This window comes from Callithrix jacchus, chromosome 19 (genome assembly GCF_049354715.1).
Source record: "Callithrix jacchus isolate 240 chromosome 19, calJac240_pri, whole genome shotgun sequence".
Classification (NCBI taxonomy): domain Eukaryota; kingdom Metazoa; phylum Chordata; class Mammalia; order Primates; family Cebidae; genus Callithrix; species Callithrix jacchus.
Window position 1 is genome coordinate 23,323,816 of NC_133520.1, and position 20,039 is coordinate 23,343,854.

The window sequence follows — 20,039 nt, forward strand, 5'->3', positions numbered from 1 at the left end:
AAGGAGGAAGCCAGATGGGACAAAAAAGAACTGAGAGAGGCAGGAAGAGACCTTCCCCACCCACCACTGGACAGCCAGAGACTGGCGCTAGAATCAGGGACAGGGAGGTAAGGAGATATTTTTACATCGTTACAGAAAAAGATGAAAGCTCAGAAAAGGAAGAGAGGTCGGAGAACCTGCAAAGCTGTGCATGCGGGGTGAGAACTGCTCAGAGTTCAGAGAGGTTTGGTGCTGGAAAGGACCCGGGAGGAAGCTTTGGTCCAATTGCTGATTTCACAGAGAGGGAAACCGGGACCTGCAGAGGGGGCGGTCTGCTCCTTGATGCCCAGGGCGCGCGGTCCTCCCGGAACCCCGCCTAGCTTCCTGCGCAGCGCACAACAGCGCCTTGCGCGGCGGGCCGGCCCTGCCCTCGCGTGCTTGTTGTCGAGTTGCAGAGGCCACCGGCTCCCTGGAAACACCTGGCCCCGGGCCGGGAAGGCACGCCGCGCTCTCAGAGCTGGGCTGGAGTCGGTGCCCTTGGCGGCCCTGGCTCGGGCAGTAGCGGGCTTTGCCCTAGGGAACGCTGGAAATGCTGCGACCCCCAGTTTTGTCCGAACGGAGACCCTCCGGGCATTCACGGTCCGGCCTTCTACAGCGGCAGGGGAGCCGCGGCCTCCTGCAGGGCGCTCCGCGCGGTCCCCGACTACCCCGAGCCGAGGGGCGGGCTAAGTCCGGCTGAGCTCCCCATGCTGCCACCCCGCCACCCCGACTTCCCCGGGGCGGGCCTAAGAGCTCCTCCGGGAAGTTCAAAGTACTACAGGGAACAACGTTTGCAGATGCTCTCCCAGCGCCGCGACCACCCTGTGCTTGGCCCGGGTCTCCCGGAGGCGTCCAGAGAGTGGGCTCGTGCCGGGACAAGGAAGAGGGTGCGCCCGGGCGGATCCCTTCTCGGCCCCTGGACGTGAGCTGGCCGGGCCGGGGCTTGCACACCTCCGAGAACAGCTGTGGAGCTGAGCGGCGACCAAGGGGCCAGGCCGGGGCCGAGGACCACCGCGGCAGGCTCAGTCGGCGGTGGCCAGGCTCGCGCCGGCGCGGGCTAAGGCTGCAAATTAGGCAAGCGGCGGACGCAGCTCTGCGCATGTGCAGGAGGCGCCGGAGTTTCACTTCGTAACTTTTAAGTGGTCGGAACACGCCCTGCCTGGCCGGGTCCAGCCAGATACGCCGCCGCCGCAGGTACAGGGGACAGGGGATGTGAGGGGGTGAACTGTCGCCCTCCGCCTTTCCCGGGACGCGCGGGGCCTGGTCCTCTTCGGGGTGCGCGCCAAGTGTCTGGTTCCGGAACGGCTCCTAGCCTCAGCAGACCCCAAATCCCCCGACCCCAAGCAGGGAGTGACCACGCGGGATTGGGTGGGAGGAGAGGGTCAGGGCAGGGGACCTCGCGCCCCCATTCCAGCCCCGCACTCCCATTCCAGCCCCGCGCTCCTCGGGACTTCCTGGCGGCTTTTCAGGCCTTCCCTCTCTGAGGCTCCAGCTTTTCGCTTTAAGGGCTGGTGCCTCCTTCCCCACCCCTCTCTTTGGGATTTGTCGGCGGAGTCCGACCTCCCACATAACTAGGAGCGCAGCCATGAGCTCCTCGCACCCCGTGCGAGGCCAGGCTGGGAAAGGGCTAGGCGTCCGAGTCTCCTGACCCTGGGAAGGCAGAGGCCACCTTCGGGCTGTCCCTGGATGACCACTTCCTGCAGCCTTGGTGGAGTCCTGAGGAGGGAGGCTGGAGACTTGGGGACTGGGGACTCGGGGACTGGGGGACTTGGGGGAAGGACGGGGGCGGGAGGAGTGAAGCGAGCTCTGCTAAGAAACCAAATCCGCAGAGGTTCCATCACCTGATAAGACTCGGTACCTGAGCCCCAGGCAGGTGGTGTCCTCAAGGGCAGGGGTGGACAGAGTGGTGGACCCACTGACCCTCCCCTGACACCTGTCAGGTCATCCTCAAGTCCGCTGTGCCTTCAGGGGGATATGAAGGGAAGCCAAGGTTCCTTTTCCTTCACACACCCCACTCCTTTGTTTAGTGTGGGGGCAAAGGTCTCTCCTGGCCGTTCACTGGGATCTAACAAAGAAGACGCCAGGTAGGTCTTGCCCTTGTGTTTCCCATTAGCTGGAGGGCTGACTTAAAATAAAGGCAGACAGCTCCTAGTTGCTTGCTAGGGCCTGGGTAAGTGCTTTACAGGTCTTCTTTTGGGTGTGTGCCTCCCAACAGCCCCAGGAGAGAAAGTCACCACTTGGCATTTCCTGGAGAAGGAAGCCAAGGCACAGAATGGTTAGGCGGCTTGTTTGAACTGCGTGCCACTGAGACCTTCACGCCAGAGCCTGCTCGCATAATCCCTGAGCCACGCTGCCTCTCCTTTCAGCCAGGGGCTATGTCATTCCCTTTGTGCTCCAGGATAGAGGTAAACAGTTGTCCAGGTTACTGGGTCTGTTTGGTGTGGCCGTAAGGAAAAGTTTGTACTTTACTTTGCAATCTTATTGTGCATCTGAAAGACCAGAGTTAGCTCCTGAGGCAAAGGCCTGGAGCTGCTTGTAGTTTTGCTCTCATCATCACAGGATTGGAAGATTTGGTGATGATAAAATTACCCTGCATTTGTACAGGGCCTTCTTGCAAGAACCAGCAATACCCACATACTTCCTGCAACATTCTGCTAGCATTTCTCGAGCTCATCACATTGGTCACCAGGCCAGTCCTTGCCTGGTGGAGACTGGTAGTGAGTTAGCACTGGTGGTTGACTTTGGCGAATTCAGACCAGCTGTTGGATTTAGCCCTGTCCTGCTTCCACAATCAGATGCTTGGGTGCACCTGGGCTGAACTTTGGGTTGGAAGAGTGAGGTCACCTGCTGCCCACTCTGGCTCTTGGGCCTCAGCAGTAATTCTTGGCTTTCCTACCCTCGGCATATTGGCTAGGAATATGGGCTGAATGGAGAATTTCTGGAGGGCACAGATAAGTGGTGGGCATTCACACACATCTAGGATGGCTGAATATTGACAGGGGTTCTCAGCCAGGTGTTGTCACTGCAACCACAGTGCCTGGTTACTGGTTTGGCCTCCACATCCTGCCAGCTGGGTGTTCCCCTCCCCCTGCCTTCTCCTCAGCTTGGCGGCACTGCCCCATGGTGGCTGTGTTCCCAGCTGCCTGCGCAGCGCGTTCCTGTGTGTGAAGATGCCTAGGAGCTGTCCCTCTGAGAGCCAGAGGGACAGAGCTGTTTCAGCGGGATCTGGACTTTAGGTGTCTAATGGGCAGGGACAGGCTGGGACTGAGCTGAAAGGTCTGAGAGAGACTGTGGATCCCCAGAGCTGTGCCCTAACCTGGGTGCTCATTGGAGAGGGCAGACAGGACTGGCCATCTGGCCTTACCTCCATCCCAGGCTGATAGTATTTGCCAGCTACCTCCCTGAGTTGTTATTAAACTTTGCCAAACCACCCTGGGGAGTCAATTTGACAAGAGGAAAGTTACTTAGAGGCATGGGGGCTGGAGGGGCAAGAGGAGCCGCAGGTATTTCCCTCCTAGGAGGCGCCTCTCTCCTCTGCAGCTCTGTCGAGGGTGTGCCACTCCCAGCACCTCCACAGCACCCTCCCCTTTCCAGAGACAATGCTCCCTCTGTGAGCATTTTATGGGGATGTTTTTTCTTTCCACTTCACTTTTCAAGTCTTCCTTGTTCATGCTGCTGTGTTCCTTTTTCCTGATTCTAACTCTTGGGAAACCTTGGGGAGCCTCCCCAGCAATACTAGCCCTCAGGGCCCACGTGAAGTCCTTTGCTTGGGGTCCTACCATGAGCTCACAGCCTCCAGGGCTTCTGTGGGAGAGGGCTGCTCTGTTAGCCCCAGCAGGTCCTTGACCATTGGCGAAGAGAGAGGCTGGGGCCGCAGGTGGTGCGGGCTGAGGAAGGAGTCCGGTTGCACAGAGGAACACTGACGATGGAGAACCAGTTCGGGGAGTTTGTGGAGAGATCAGGCAGGAGGGAGCCCACTGGGCAGAACCTAAAGCTCTGTATGGGCAGCATGTGTGCAGGGACGTGTGCTGGAGGGTTTCCATCCAGACCCCTAACTGGAAAGGGGTGGCTCCCATGTGATACTAGGTGTCTGTGATCCTTCAGGAAAGTGTACAGACTGGTACCCCAGGAGCCGCTGCTCAGGAAAGCCCGGCAGGAAATGCGTGTTGGGACTGAGGCCTGGCCCTTGGCAGCTTGGAAGGTGGCCGGGGCTGCCTTTGCCTTTGCCAGAGACAGCTCCAACCGAGGACCCCTCTAACAGGCCCTTCGGCAGTCCTTCGTTCCCCTGGCGTCTGGTAAGTGTGGGGACAGGAAGGAGGAGGGGTGGGTGTTGGCCTGGAGTGTTGAGCTGGGATGTTCCATTGGGTGGTGCTACTGGGTGGGGTGTAAAGGGAAGCCGAGAACATCTGTATTCCAGAGGCCACTTTTGTGACTGTTCAGAGCCAGCAGCTCCGTGACTCTGGCGTCACAACCCCCACTGCCTCCAGCCATTGCCAAGTCTCTTAGAAGGTCGAGAAAGTGACTTGGCATTCTGAGGGATGCTCCCATACCCTTGGGCCTTCCACTCATTCACGCTTCCTGTACCTCCGGTCATGTGTGTCTGTGTGTGCATGTGTAGGTGTCCATGTGTGATTGTCCCCAGCACTGAAGGCCCAGGGCTTTCCCAGCACACACCCCACCAGCACTACCAGGTATCCAAACATCTGTTTGGGTTCTCTGTATCTTTTCTTCTTGTCCTCAAGATCTTTGTCCCCGTAACAGCTAGAAGGACCAGACTTAGCAGAAATCTGGGAATTCTAGTTTCACCAGATTTGGGCAGGTGGGAGCTTAAGCAAGGCCAGGCTGAACATGTCTTCTGGCCCTTCACCCACAGTGTGAGAAGCTGGCCAGAACTTGGACACTAACTCCCAGGCCTCTGGTGTCAGGGGACAGACACGGGAGATTTCCATTAGCTTCACCAGGGGTGCCAGGAGCCTCGGGAAGGGAGGTCTGCAGCCCAGTCTGGAGCAGTGTTTGCTTTGGAAATGCTGGGCCTTGCAGTTAGACTAGTGGTACCCAGGAGGTGTATGTGTGTGTGAAAGGGTGGAGCTGGGGGGCCCAGAGGTCCCTGAGGAGGCCCTGAGACTCCCAACTCCCTCCCCTCCCTACCCTAGGAGACCCCCTTTGCTTTTTCCTCTGTGGCAAAGTAAAAAGAGGAACTGGCATCTAAGAATCAGGACATTGGGTTTGGGATTCTGTCATTAGTGGGAGTGAGGTGTTGTCTGTGGCTCGTGTGGTTGGACCATTGTGAATACTTGGATGTTCCCTTCTTCCCTGTTTGTTTATCCCTGTGTTTTCCTCTTCCTGCCTTTGTGTCCTTTCTCCCTCTCCCCTGCCTGTACTCCAGATCTGCCAGTGGCTTCTGCAAGAGTGATTTTCCCATCACGAGTCCTTGAGGCTAGAGGAACTTCAGGACCTCTTAAGCCAGCAGCTGCAGCAACTTCTGTTCCTCTCTTTCTCCATGTCACCCCCTCTGGGTATCTGCCTGCTGTGTCCTGGGTGAGCCATTCACCCTGACCATCTGATTCCCCGGGACTCTCCCACAATGGAGCCATTCTCTGTGGACACTGCCAGGCACACAGAGGTCCAATGTCTGGCTTTCCCGGACTCTTTGCTGCTGGCTCCCCACGCCCCACCAGTCCCTGGGGAAACGCCCACCTTTGGCCCTGCCAGCACTGGTGGGAAACTGCAAGAGATTCAAGCCCTGAACATCTGCCTTGTTCTGTTGTCCTGTGCTCCAGGGAAGACAGGTGTGATGACGGACTCCCCATTCCTGGAGCTGTGGCAGTCCAAGGCGGTGACCATCCGTAAACGACTGGGCCTCGGGGACCAGCCCAACGACTCCTACTGCTACAACTCGGCCAAAAACAGCACCGTGCTCCAGGGGGTCACCTTTGGTGGCATCCCCACTGTCCTGCTTATAGACGTCAGCTGCTTCCTGGTGAGAACCCTCATGAGTCATGTCCCCCAGCCTCAGTTATTTGTATAAATCCCTCACCCAGGGCCTTCTGGGAAACTGAATAAGTCAGACATAGCTAGGTTTAAATCCCACCTCTGCTGCTTACCAGCTCTGTGACTTGGGCATGTTACATAGCTTGTGTGCACCTCCCTTTTTGCTCTGGAAAATGGAGATCATAATCCTAACTCAGAATTTTGGAGATTAGATAAGGCCATGTGTGTAAAATACTCACATAGCCATGCCTGTAATTATTACCATGATTGCAGAGCTCTCAGCCTGTCCTGTCTTTAAGGACCTTGGGAAGGGTCATCTCATGGGGTCCAGTTGAGAGATGTGAATGGAGAATACGGATTAGAATGAGAGCAGCTGCAATTCCCAAGTGTTACCTCTTGTTACCCCCTGGCATCCCTGGGGTTTTTAAAGAATTAGAAGGCCAGGCGTGGTGATTCACACTTGTAATCCCAGCACTTTGGGAGGCTGAGGCAGGTGGATCACCAGGTCAGGAGTTTCAGACCAGCCTTGGCCAACATGGTGAAACCCTGTCTCTGCTAAAAATACAAAAATTAGCCTGACATGGTGGCACGCACCTGTAGTCCCAGCTACTTAGGAGGCTGAGGCAGGAGAATCGCTTGAACCTGGGAGGCGGAGGCTGCAGTTAGCTGAGATTGTGCCACTGCACTCCAACGTGGGCAACAGAACAAGACTGTCTCAAAAAAAAAAAAAAAATCATAATCAGAAGCTGATTCTTGGAGCATACCCTCAGCAGGTAGTCTTTCTTTAACGTAGATCTCCTTGTTCACAAAGATGCCTCCAATTTGAAATATGTCATTGTTCTTCCTTATGCAGACTGAACGTTGACTGGCTGAGATTTATTGGGGTTAAAGTGCCCCTCTTTTCACAAATGCCATGGGCTGGCCAGTGCCTGTTGGCGCTGTCTCCTAACATGTAGCAGAGACTATCTGAGTGAAGGGGGCAGGTGGCTCTGATGGAGTAGACATCCTTGGACTGCTTGGAGCTGGAGACTAGGCTTGGGTGGGGAATGTGGGGAGGGTGGCTTAGGGTAGCAGGGAGGAGTGGGCAGGGGTGTGGGGGTGGATTTCAGAGTCGGTGGGATTAGAGGAGGGTGGCCCTGGGTCTTCAGGGTGGGAGAGTTTGGCCAAGGTGAGGAGTACAGAAGGGGGCCTGGGCAGGAGCCCTGGGTGGGTTGGGTGGGCATTGTTGCAACAGTGTTGGTTGAGAAGAGAGTCACTCTCTACTGGAGTGTGCTGGTGAGGGGAATTTTTTTTTTTTTTTTTTGAGACAGCATCTCACTCTGTCCCCCAGGCTGAAGTACAGTGGCACAATCACTGTTCACTGCAACCTCCTCATCCTGGGCTCAGCAATCCTCCCACCTCAGCCTCTTGCACAGCTGGGACTATAAGCATGTGCCACCACGTCTGGCTAATTTTTTTAGTTTTGATAGAGATGGGGTTTCATCATGTTGCCCAGGCTGGTCTCAAACTCCTGAGCTCAAGCGATTCACCAGCCTTGGCCTCCCAATGTTCTGGGATTACAGCAGTTGAGCCTCTATGCCTGGCCAGGGGTGGATTTTTTTTGCAGGAAGTTTTGGAGGTGGGGGGGATACATAAGAGCCAGAGGGCCTTGGAGAGCATGGGTGTGTGGGAAATATCTGCACCGCACAGGCCAGGGCGGCAGCCACCGTGGACAGGGAGGGCGGGCACCTGCCGAGCAGGTTTCATGGTTTTCCTACAACATGACTCACCTGCCTTTGAAAATATGTCACCAACTTCCTGATTCCCCTGGAGAAAATCCCATGAGAACTCAGTGCCCCTGGGGTTCAGGTCTTCTTGATTTCCTTTAGGAAAACAAAGCCCGCCTTCAACCCCTGTTTTTGACCAGAGCAGGTAGAGGTGTGCTCACTAAGACATATTTCTCTACCTCCCCGAACCTCAAAGTGAGGGACCCTGTCTAGGGAGGGAAGAGATGCAGAAACATGACAGGGACCCTGCCAAGGTGGACTGTGGGGAGTGAGGACAGTCTAGAATGTATAGATGTCTAGAGCTAACCGGCTTAGTCCAGCCCTGGGATTGCCATTGGACACAAGCCTGCTGAGGCATCCCAGCTTACTGAGGCTGAGCCAGCCAGAACACAGGTCTTCGTGGGGCCTCGCTGCCTATGTGCTCTGTGCCGGGGGTCTGCAGGGCCAGCAGGGCCTGCAAAGCCTGCCATCAGGGGAACCAAACTCAGGAAAACTCACCATTTCTGGCTCAGCCTGCGGAGGCTCTGCTACCTTGGTTCAGTAATTAAAAATGAAATTTTCTGGCCAGGCGTGGTGGCTCATGCCTGAAATCCTCGCACTTTGGGAGGCTGAAGCGGGTGGATCACCTGAGGTCAGGAGTTCGAGACCAGCCTGGCCAACGGGGTGAAAGCCCGTCTCTACTAAAAATACTAAAATTAGCTGGGCATGGTGGTGGGCATCTATAGTTCTAGCTACTCAGAAGGCTGAGGTAGGAGAATTGCTTAAACTCTGGAGGTGGAGGTTGCAGTGACTGAGATAGTGCCACTGCACTCTAGCCTGAGTAAAAGAGTGAGACTCCATCTCAAAAAAAAAAAAAAAAAAAGAAATTTTTGTAAAGTGAAAAAGGACCCTGGTTCCTGGGGCTGCTGAGAGGCTAGACCTTACCTTCCTGCTTAGGGGCCACTGAAGGCAGATCAAGGCCTGAGACTGGGGCCTTGTGGTGTCACCGCTGCCTTGAGAGCAAGGGACAGGGATGACGTGCATGACTAGGCAGACTCCAGACAAGCTTGGCATCAGTGCTAGCAGCCTTGGCGGTGTGGGCACAGGTGATGGGAGCTGGTGAAGGGGGTGAGCAAAGCATCCGGGCTACTGAGCTGTGTGGCCTTGGGCAGCTCAGTGCCCTTTCTGGGCCCGAATGTTTTCCTTCTAGCCCTCTTGAGTGGGAGTGGGTGGGCTTTGCCCCTGAAATCTCTGTCTCTTCTAATGAAGAAGCCATCCAACATGCTTTTACTTGGTTTCTTTTCTCTTTTTAGTTCTTAATCTTGGTGTTTTCCATCATAAGAAGAAGATTCTGGGACTACGGCCGCATTGCCCTGGTGTCAGAAGCAGACAGGTAAAGACTTCACCTAGGCTATGAGCGTGCATGTGTGTATATGTGAGTGTGTATATGTGCTTGTGTGCCTATGAGCATGTGTGTGTATGTATGTGTGTGTGTGTGTGTGTGTGTATCTCCCTGGAATGGGCTGTGGGCTTATGAAGCCCTTTGTGTGGGCAGGACCCACACATGACATTGCTATTAGATTGTGTTCGTTGACTGTATCTGCCCAGCCTGTACCAATAGTTGTTCTTTGCTCTTCACCACAGACCCACGAGGTTGGCCCTTCTACCCTCATTGTGCTCACAAAACAAAACAAAACAACAAAACCTTAGGCCCAGATGCTCAGCTCCTTCAGGGCTTCTGTTGGGCCAAGACCATGAACCCTGTTGACTTCAGACTGGTTGCTTTAGATACTGAGGGCTTTCATGATCCTCTAAAGAGGATGCCCATTTTCTTTTTAAGTGATCATCTTTGAAATTAATTAGCATGGGGTCAGGACTGGGTGACGATCAAGAAGGGCAGCAAAGCCCTCAGGGAGCTGCCCCACCCTGCTGCCAGGTCAGTGCTGGCTTTGGATGAGTCTGTTACAAAGCACAGGCTCCCTCGGCCAGGCCTCAGGTCCTTCCAGTTCTGCCTGGAGATCTAGGATTCTCTCTTCATGTTGCCTGAAGCATGACAGTGAATTCTGGATCTGTACAACCAGATGTTCCAGCTCTAGCTGGCTGTTTGCACCCCGGATCTTGTGTCAGATGTGGCAATAGGAAGTGAGTGATGAAAACTCAGGGACTGGCGGGGCATGGTGGCTCACGCCTGTAATTCAAGCACTTTGGAGGCCAAGGTGGGCAGATCACCTGAGGTTGGGAGTTCAAGACCAGCCTGACCAATATGGTGAAACCCTGTCTATAAAAAAAAAAATTAAAAAAGAAAAAAAAAAAGAAAACTCAGGGACTGGCCCCAGCTGCTACCCAGAGCCTCCCCTGGGCCCCTCAGGCAGACCCTCCACTCTTGGGTCCCTCCTGACATGTGGCCTGTGCAGCAGGGTCCTCTGAACTGGGAAGAGGAGGTATACCTGTAAATGCACTCTTCTTCCCCATGATCTCTGCTCTGGCATTTGCTAAAGCCTGAGGTGATGACCTTGGACTGTTGGGGAGAAACTTTTAGGACATCTGATGCCTTTATGGCACATTCAGCTGGAAGTGGGGGCCACATACTCTGGTAGAAAAGACCACCTGGGGATTAGAGGGCCCTGCTGCATTCCTGGCTGTGTGACCTTGGTCAAGTCCCCAAACTTATTAGGGTTGGTCTCCTCCTGTCCCCTCTTTCCCATGAGGTTACTGTGAAGGTCAAAAGAGACAGCATCTCTGCAAAGGCTTTTATCATGTTTTTTTTTTGTCATTAGAAGGGGGACAGTAGAAGCAGGAATAGGATACTAAAGAAAAGCAGTCCCGGCCAGGCATGGTGGTGCATGCCTGTAATCCAGCACTTTGGGAGGCTGAGGCAGGTGGATCACCAGGTCAGGAGTTCAAGACCAGCCTGGCCAACATGGTGAAACCCCATCTCTACTAAAAATGCAAAAATTAGCCTGGTGTGGTGGCGGGCACCTGTAATCTCAGCTACTCCGGAGGCTGAGGCAGAGAATTTCTTGAACCCAGGAGGCGGAGGTTGCAGTGAGCCAAGATCGTGCCACTGCACTCCAGCCTGGGCGACAGAGTGAGACTCTGTCTCAAAAAAAAAAAAAAAAAAAGCAGTCACATATAGTGCATGGGGTGTTTTTATGGGAGTACTCACAAGAAAGGATCTGATTAAAACGCCACAACATAAAGTGTCACCATTTGTCAACTCTAAAATATGTTCTGGCATTTTCTCATCTCTGAAACTGGGAGGCATCTTGTTATTAATGGTGATTGTAGTTTACTTGGCAGCATTTTTTTTTAGCGGTTCATAAAATAATTATGCAAATTAAAACCAGTGGTATCTTAGATTTGATAAAATGCACTATTTATTCCAAGTTTTACTTGATAATATTGGGAAATATATTGAAAATAGGCAATACTTTGAAGTCACTTTAGCTGGACCAGTCACAGTGGTGTGGTTTCTGGGTTGTGGGACACCCAGGTGGTCTGTTGACCCCTTGCTGTTCATCCCATATAACACAGAGTTTTATACCACACCTGGGAATGGTCGTTTTCCTTGTCTCTATCTTTCACTGAGTGAGTTATCTTTTGTTCCAGCCGTTGAGGACTGATAGCTTTAGTTCTGAGCTCTAAGAGGCTGCAAATACTGGACATGATCTTTTTGACTTTTTTTTTTTTTTTTTTTTAAAGAATTATCTGTCATTTTTTTCTTTTTGTGTCTCTAGTGAGTCCAGATTTCAGAGATTGTCATCGACTTCCTCCTCAGGGCAACAAGACTTTGAAAATGAGCTGGTTGGTATCTAAGGAACCCTTGTGGTCATGACCAGGGCACCAGGGCGTGGAAACTGGCAGTCATGGTTTTGGGGAGGGAGCAGGGCGGATCTTGAGTGACAAGTGCTGGAGAAAGTGCTTCTCTGCATCAATGAAGGCACCTGCACTTGGGAAATACCCCAAGAGAGATGGCAGCTGGATGACCCTGGATCCTGAGACTGTATGAACTTGCAGGCCGGAACGGGCACGGAATCCATTTCGCTTCCGTAGCACTTATCTCTCTTACACGCATGGCTTTGTGTGACAGTTAATTATGAACTTGCCAGCTGGATTATGAGCCAGATGTGGGCAGGAGCCCTGCCTTCTCCAGCCCTGTTCCCCAGTGCCTAATGCCTAGCGGGTGCTTAGTCATTGTTGAATGAATTATTGAACAAATATTTGTCTTTCCTAGCTGGATAATAGCCCAGCTTTAAGGGTGTTAAGTTTAAGAGATGTGAAGGACGGCGAAACTTACAGATACACTTTCCCCTGACTCCCACTCCAGCGGACCGTCCATCTGTTAGGCTTGCTTCCTCTCGTGTCCCACCTCCTGGTCAGTGATTGTGAACAATCGAGCAGCAGCCCCCATCACTTGCCCCAGAGCTGCCCTGAGCTTTCATCTGCTTTTGATCTAAGTTTCGTGATTTGATCACGAAATTGTCAAGAGATTTTAGCAAGAATTCCAGGCATATGGTGTATATTGTGAAGTACTGGGCACATGCTTGCTGAATATGGGACAAAATCACTCATTTTGTACAACAGGAGGTTAAATGGTTATGTAATGTCAAAGACAGAGGTTACGTCTGCCTCCCAAAGGCACAGATGTTGGAAGCTAATCCCTGTTCTCTGTTTCCAGGGATGCTGTCCGTGGCTGACGGCAATCTTCCGTCTGCAGTGAGTACACCATGGGGCAGCTGCTGGGGGGCCTTTGCGCTGTTTTTTTTTTTGGGTATTTGGCCAATCCAGGGGAAAGAGCCAAGACGCTTGATCCTAAGATGGGGTCTCTTAGATACTTTTCAGTTCGGGTCCAAAGCAGTATGTGAGGGCTGAGAATCAAGGTGGGCAGGCAGCCTGTGGGGTCGGGGCAGTAGGGGAGGAGGCCTGTAGGATTGGAGCCTCCATGCTGGAGGGTACACAGTCCCTGCTGGAGCCTGGGACTTCCAAAATTGAGGTGGATCACAAGGGGTCTTGAAGACAGAGATGAACTTTATTTATTTCAACATATTCAGTGGAAATCATGTTCATCTCTCATAGTACTACACAAGATAATTCAAGCTATTTTTTTGCTTTAATTATTCTACTTAATATTTAACACCGATTACATGTCAATCCCTTCTAGGCAGGTTTGCATGTCTTTGAATTAGTGAAAAGTGAAGAAATATAATACAGTGAATTCATTTGGTTACAAGTTTTTTTTTTTCAATGAGGCCCATGGAGAGAAATCTAAAAGATGATTAAAGGTGGCCGGGTATGGTGGCTCATGCCTGTAATCCCATCACTTTGGGAGGCCGAGGTGGGTGGATCAGGAGTTCGATGAGGTCAGGAGTTCGAGACCAGCCTGATCAACATGGAGAAACCCGTCTCTCCTAAAAATACAAAATTAGCCAGGCATGGTGGCTCATGCCTGTAATCCCAGCTACTTGGGAGGCTGAGGCAGGAGAATCAGTTGAACCTGGGAGGTGGAGGTTGCTGTGAGCCAAAATTGTGTCATTGCTCTCTAGCCTAGGCAACAAGAGCGAAACTCCGTCTCAAAAAAAAAAAATGATTAAAGGCGATTAAGAGCTTGTTAGTTACCTCTGATGTGGTGGAGGGAGCCGGGATGTGGGGGCTGATGTGAGTCTTGGCTTTTACCTTGTGCCATTTTCCATCAAATCTAAGAAGTCGTCATTGTAAGATGCATGTTATTTTATATAGCAGTAAGAATATGTTTTCAGCTAAGCTACCGTCAGCCATAACAATAGGGTACATCTCATTTCAGAGGAGTTGAAATATGAAAAGGACATCTTAAAATTGATGAAATACGGTGGTTATAGGATATTGAGTAAGTCCCTCTTTCTGGGCCTCAGTTTCCCCAACTGTAAAAGGAGGCTGAGGCTAACACGAATTCAACCTAATTCATTGGAACTAATACATGTGAGAGCATGTTATAAATGGTCGGTTTGATAGGAGTTGTTCCCAAGGGAACTGGCAGGAGACAGAGCCCTGGGGGAGACAGTCAACTCTGTTGTGGAACAAGAGGAAGCAGGAGGAGAGTTAGTTTATTGAGAAGCAAGAAAATGCAGTTAATTGCAAAGCTCTGCCCTCTAGATAAATAGTAATCAGGACTCATATGAATAGGCATATTTCTGAGGATCTGCTGATACTACGTATAGCACTAGGTGTTTGATGCTTATTATCTCTTTTGAGCCCCTGCTAAGCCGATGAGGTAGGCAGTGGGCAGTTTCCTTGCTCGAGGTCCGAGGCAGGTGAGCCATGTGACCTGCTATCAGGTGGAGACAGCTGCACGGGATTCCGCTGTGGTCTGACTGCAAAGCCCATGCTGACATCTTTCAGATCTGCTTTTTATGATGCAGCCCTTGCCTCCCTGAGCTCTTCCCAATGTGCTGCTTTCCCAGCCTAGAAGCAGCACCTTCAGGGAGTGGGAAAGATCGGAGTGCCCTGCCCCTTCTCCCTTCGTAGCACAGAAGTCTGGCTTGTGTGAACCTGGAATTTTCTGAGTCCTCAGTGGCCCCAGAGCCTCCAAGTGTAGCACTCCAAGGGTGGGAAAGGGTGGAGCAGGTCACCCCCCCTTCTCTGGGGACAGAGGGAGGAGGCCAGGCAGTAGGATGGACTGAGACTCTTGGCTCCACCTGTTGCTTCCAGCTCACCTGATGGGGAGACAGGAGACAGGTGGGGGCCCGGGGCCTGGGCATATTCCCAACTTTATTCTTTTTTTTTTTCCTTTTTTGAGATGGAGTCTCACTCTATCACCCAGGCTGGAGTGCGGTGCCGTGATCTCAGCTCACTGCAACCTCCACCTCTCGAGTTCAAGTGATTCTCCTGCCTCGGCCTCTGGAGTAGCTGGGATTATAGGTGTGCACCACTATGCTTGAATAATTTTTAAAATATTTTAGTAGAGACAGTTTCACCATCTTGGCCAGGCTGGTCTCTAACTCCTGACCTCAGGTGATCCACCTGCCTCAGCCTCCCAGTGTGCTGGGATTACAAGCGTGAGCCATTGCACCTGGCCCCAACTTTATTCTGAATGTGACTCCTTAGAAGCAGGACAGGACTGTGAGATGCCTGTATTTACATACCTTTCCCATACATGTTACTTGGGCACAGATGTTTCTAGCAACATCAGATGGAATGCTGGTGTTGCTTTTCCTAGAGGATGGTATAGGGCCTAAGATGGTGGGCTCTGGAATTTATATCATGTGAGATCCTGAAAGTTATGCAAATTTCCTGTACCTTTATTTCCTCATATGTGAACAAAAAAGTGGGGCTAACAATCGAACCATCTCATAAGATTGTGGTGAGGATGAGATGAGACCTTTCATGCAGAGCCCTGAGGGCCTGGCCTGTTCCCACTGCTCATTAAGATTCCACATGTGTCTTTGCCAGCGATGACCAGATCCTGGAGTGGTGTGGGGAGGATGCCATCCACTACCTGTCCTTCCAGAGGCACATCATCTTCCTGCTGGTGGTGGTCAGCTTTTTGTCCCTGTGCGTCATCCTGCCCGTCAACCTCTCGGGGGACTTGCTGGGTAATAACCCTTCTCACCCTTGTCTATGTGGTAATGAGGCAGAGTGGCAGTCCTAGGGAAAGGGCTCTCTGTGGTAGACCAGAATCCCAGGAATTATGCTCCAATTCAGATGTAAGATGGTCTCAGGGTGACTCTCTGAACATTTCCATCTATTAAAGATCTGGAGAATAATCTACCCTAAACATTGGCTAAAACTGGGGTCTGATATCAATTTCTGGTTCTGTATAAATAGGGAAGAAAAGCCCTCCAAGATATACAGAATCAGGGGATGTCAGAGTCTTTTATACTTCCCTGCCCTCACCCAAATTAGGAGGTCACAATTAAGGACCCAGAAGATATCCATGATACTTAGTCAGAATCAGAGTGTGGCATTATATCTAAGGGCAACTGCAAGAATCCAGCTTCCGAAATGCCAACATGAATCCACTTAGGATACTCGGTGGTTCCCAACGTTGGTTTTGTAACGATGTAGGATGTTTGTAGTTTTCTCAAAACAAAATGAATTCACATTTTGCCTTTCCCTGCAACAGAAGGTTGAGATGTTATCAGGGAGCATGCTGGTGTCAAGCAGAGGCCTTGATGGTGTAAAGACCATCAAGCTCTGGAAAGAGCAGCCAGACCTTGTTGCCTTCCCGCTGGTCTAGACATGCTCCTCCTCCCCTGAGCTCCACAAACCAAGGCTAATTGATTACGTTCCCTCCTGCTTCCCCACGTGACCCTGGAACTAAGTATCTGTGCTTCTCTGCAGGCAAAGATCCTTACAGTTTTGGGAGGACGACAATAGCAAATCTGCAGACTGAGTGAGTATGGAGCCGGTGGGGATAGGTGCTGATGGGTGAGACCAAGGAGAAGGCAGGTTGGGAGCCTGGGGCGGCCAGAGGTACTCCAAAGAGGGCTGGCAGGTGTCTGAAGGCCCATTCAGCTGGTGTGTTGCTGAACTGTAGGCATAACATGCCACAGGCAGCCACTGTTTTGCCAGGGATTTAAGAAACATGGAGAGTTCTGTGGATTGGAGTTCATTTGTCAGGACAGGGACACAGACAGGGACCCCTCTGAAGTATTCACCATGGGCTGAGGGGCGTAGGCCACACTTGGGAGGCATCTCTTGCAGTGAAACCATTGGTCCTCAGCTCAGTGCCCATTGAGGGTAACCAGGCCCCAGCTCTACGCCCCCAGCTCCCTCCCTGGGATCCCAGCCCTGATGACAGGTGGTTTCCCCCTCAGCAATGACCTCCTTTGGCTGCACACCATCTTCGCTGTCATTTACCTCCTCCTCACCGTGGGCTTCATGCGACACCATACTAAGTCCATTAAGTACAAAGAGGAGAGCCTGGTGAGTGAGGCAGGGCTTGGGGACACATGCTGGGAGGGGCTCAGGTGGGAGCCGGGGCTCTGTGACAGGCCGGCCCTGACAGCAGTGAGCTCTGGGATGGCCTCAGGAGCCCAGCTTGCTTATTCTTGCTCACACTTGGCATGATCTTGGAAAAAAAAAATTTCACAGATTCTTTCAAGATTTGGACAGTTACTGGTGCTAAGAAGTCTGGGTTAAGAGCAGCCCTTTCTCTTTGCCACCCAAAGCTTCACAGGCGAAGGGAGCTTCTGTAGCTTGGTTCCAGGCCTGGGTCCTCCTCTGATCTGCTGTGTGAACGCATTTGGGTCACTTCCCCTCTTTCTCAGTCTCCTGCCATGCAAAGAAGGCTCATAGAGTTGCTTTGGAAGTGGATTATTTGTATAGCCTGGAAGATGATGCTGTGTGAATGACATGCTTCAGGGCTCCCCCAGGCCACAGAAGGAGAAAACCAGAGCCTTCTGATTTCCCATTGTTTACTTTGCAGAGGCTGGAGTGGGTTGGAAACCTGAGCATATCTGCACACTAGCTCATCGGTGACTTCTCTCCCTGCTGTGTTTCCCTGACAGGTGAGACGGACCTTGTTCATCACAGGACTCCCTACAGATGCCAGGAAGGAGACTGTGGAGAGCCACTTCCGGTAAGCAGGTGGGGTGGGAGGGGAGCTGAGCCCCCTCCAGGTAGGACCAGCACAGCCCCCAAGGGGCAAGCACCTTAGGTGAGTGCCTTCTGTCTCTCGCTTGGGTATCCAGGTGAGATCTGAGAAGGACCTGGCCCTGCCACACATGTATGGAGTGGCTCCCGTGTGCCAGTTCTGCAGGTGCTGTGCAATGGATGGCGCTGTGGTGGCCTGTCCTTTTCAAGCAGCCTTGTACACAGTGTCCAGAGCACAGGCCAGGGTGGTGCAAATAAGCGTCTTGAGAGTATACAGGGAAAAAAAGATTGTTCACCCCGGGGTTCTTAGCATCAGCTTTGCAGAGTAAGAGAGACGTGAGCTGAGCATTGGCACAGACCCACAGGGCTAGGGTCTCACAGGTGGAAGGACCTCAGGGTCATCTCTGCTGTTTGTTGGTTCATCCACCCACTCAGCAGGTGTCTGTTGAGTGAGCACCATGTCTGAGTCCAGGATCTCCCTGCTAGAACCTCCTTTCCAGCAGCCCCCGTTGAGTATCTGCGCCACCAATTCCTGCAGATGGAGGCTGGAGGAAAGGCTTTCCTGTGAGGAGATTGTGTGTGCAGCCAGGAATGGAAAGGTGATGGGGTGGGGGCAGGGCACGCAGGCCGGGGAGGCTCCCAGGACCCTGCTGGAGGACCTGAAGGCTGCGCTCAGGGGCTGACATTTTATTCTTTCTTCATTCCTTTTTTTTTACTATTATATTTTTTTAGAGACAGGGTTTTGCTCTATTGCCTGGGCTAGAGTGCAGTAGTGTGATCATAGCTCACTGCAGCCTCACCTCCTGGACTCAAGGGATCTTCCTGCCTCAGCCTCTCAAGTAGCTGGGACTGCAGACACGTGCCACCACATCCAGCTAATTTTTAAAATTTTTGTGGAGATAGTGTCTTGCTCTGTTGCCCAGGCTGGTCTTGAATTGCTGGGCTCAAGTGAATCTCCTGCCTTGCCCTCCCAAATTGTTGGGATTACAGGCGTGAGCCACCACGCGTGGCCTCTCTTCATTCCTTATCAATTCGGCAGCCACTAATTTGTTGCATGAACTAGGAGTTGGCTATACTTTAACTTTGCACTGTTTATGAAGAAAGCACTTGCTAAGCAAATTACTAGACAGAATCGTAAACTGAATGTTTAAAATTTGAACAACTTCTTCAGAAACTCTAAATAGTTTAGAAATATTTACTAATATGTAAATACTCGATACCAGAATCATTTTTCTCTGTTTCCTTGGAGCAACTCCCTAAAGTTGCCTGCTAGGCAACATCTGGTAACAGTAATTCCACTGAATGTATAACTTTAAAGAGAAAAAGAGTCCCCTCATTCTCAGAAACATTACACGACTCATGCTTTCCCCTACTTTAGGAGGCCTTTTAGTGACACTGTTGCAGTTGTAGGGATTGATGTATGAATTTGCCTTTCAAACAGGGATGCTTAAATTGCAGTTTTCTTCCTCACAGCTCTTATTGGGACCAGAAATTGTCCTCCTGTTTAATTTCATGATTGACATGCCTATGGGCTCTCTCTCTCACTAAAATGTAAGCACATCCAGGCCCTGTTACCAGCACCTAGAACAGTGTCTGGGAGGTGGTAGGTAGGGATTCACATGGTTCTGAATCCTCTGGAATTGTATGTATAATTTTGCACATATGGTGAGGGGGTGTTGCACCGTGGCCACCAGCCGGGGTTGCCTGTATTCACCTCCTGGCTCAGACACTCGCTAGCTGTGTGATCTTTGGTGCACGCCACTTTACCTCTGTGGGCCTCAGTTTACTCATCTGTAAAATGGGGACAAAACTCACAGGTTATGATGAGGATTGAATACATTGATGTATTTTGCCGGGGTTTTTTTTTTTGTTTGTTTGTTTTTTTGAGACAGAGTCCACTCTGTTTCCCAGGTTGGAGTGCAGTGGGGTGAGCTCACTCACTGCAACCTCCGCCTCCCAGGTTCAAGCAATTCTCATGCTTCACTCTCTGAGTAGCTGAGATTACAGGTGGACGCCACCACACCTCACTGATTTTTGTATTTTTAGTAGAGGTGGGGTTTCACCATGTTGGTCAGGCTGGTCTAGAACTCCTGACCTCAAGTGATCCACCCGCCTCAGCCTCTCAAATTGCTGCAATTACAGGTGTGAGCCACCATGCCTGGCCTTGCTGGTTAATATGTGTGTAAACATTTTCTGGTTGGAGGGTCCTTTGCTTTCATCAGACCCTCTGAAAAGTCTGTGACGTTCAAAAAGCCTACCTGAATAGGATTTCAGTGGTGGCTCAAGGTAGATACTGACCTAGCACAAATAACAAATCTGTTCCTTTGGTTCTTTAGAGGGGATAGTGATATGTTCATTTTTCCCCAGGAGAAGTGCCGGCTGACTGCAAGCCAAGTGGGTATAAACTTGTCAGTTCCAGGCAGTTAGCTTCTACTGTTAAAGCTGGCTGGGTGCAGTGACTCGTGCCTATAATCCCAGTGCTTTGGGAGGCTGAGGCAGGAGGAGCACTTGAGGCCAGGAGTTCAAAATTGGCCTGGGCAACATAGCAAGACCCTGTCTCTATAAAAAATAAAAATCAGCCTGGTGGCATGCACCTGTAGTCCCAGTTACCCAGGAGGCCGAGGTGGGAGGATTGCTTGAGCCCAGAAGTTGAGGCTGTGGTGAGCCATGATTGTACCACTGCACTGCAGCCTGGGTGACAGAGACCCTGTCTCT

At 51.7% G+C, this 20,039-nt stretch overlaps 1 protein-coding gene across 15 annotated transcripts in view; it reads left to right on the top strand.

Annotated features, from left to right (window-relative positions):
- Nucleotides 1–382: 382 nt before the first annotated feature.
- The window catches only part of TMEM63A (transmembrane protein 63A), a 36,228-nt gene continuing 16,571 nt past the window's right edge, over nucleotides 383–20,039 (top strand). For 4 of the 15 annotated variants that reach the window (XR_013529798.1, XR_013529799.1, XM_008985324.5 and 1 more), the window contains exons 1-10: nucleotides 383–1,212; nucleotides 4,123–4,313; nucleotides 5,799–5,998; nucleotides 9,068–9,147; nucleotides 11,492–11,558; nucleotides 12,433–12,470; nucleotides 15,180–15,322; nucleotides 16,071–16,122; nucleotides 16,547–16,655; nucleotides 17,240–17,310. Coding sequence is in view for 13 of the 15 variants with exons in the window: in XM_008985324.5 (XP_008983572.4) it covers nucleotides 5,813–5,998; nucleotides 9,068–9,147; nucleotides 11,492–11,558; nucleotides 12,433–12,470; nucleotides 15,180–15,322; nucleotides 16,071–16,122; nucleotides 16,547–16,655; nucleotides 17,240–17,310 (746 nt within the window). In the remaining 2 variants the exon portion in view is untranslated. Of the gene's footprint in view, nucleotides 1,213–1,614; nucleotides 1,727–2,045; nucleotides 2,103–2,233; nucleotides 2,424–4,122; nucleotides 4,314–5,404; nucleotides 5,557–5,798; nucleotides 5,999–9,067; nucleotides 9,148–11,491; nucleotides 11,559–12,432; nucleotides 12,471–15,179; nucleotides 15,323–16,070; nucleotides 16,123–16,546; nucleotides 16,656–17,239; nucleotides 17,311–20,039 lie in introns of those variants that run through there. The other 11 variants (XM_035280936.3, XM_054248074.2, XM_017966488.4 and 8 more) reach the window with 8 other exon arrangements.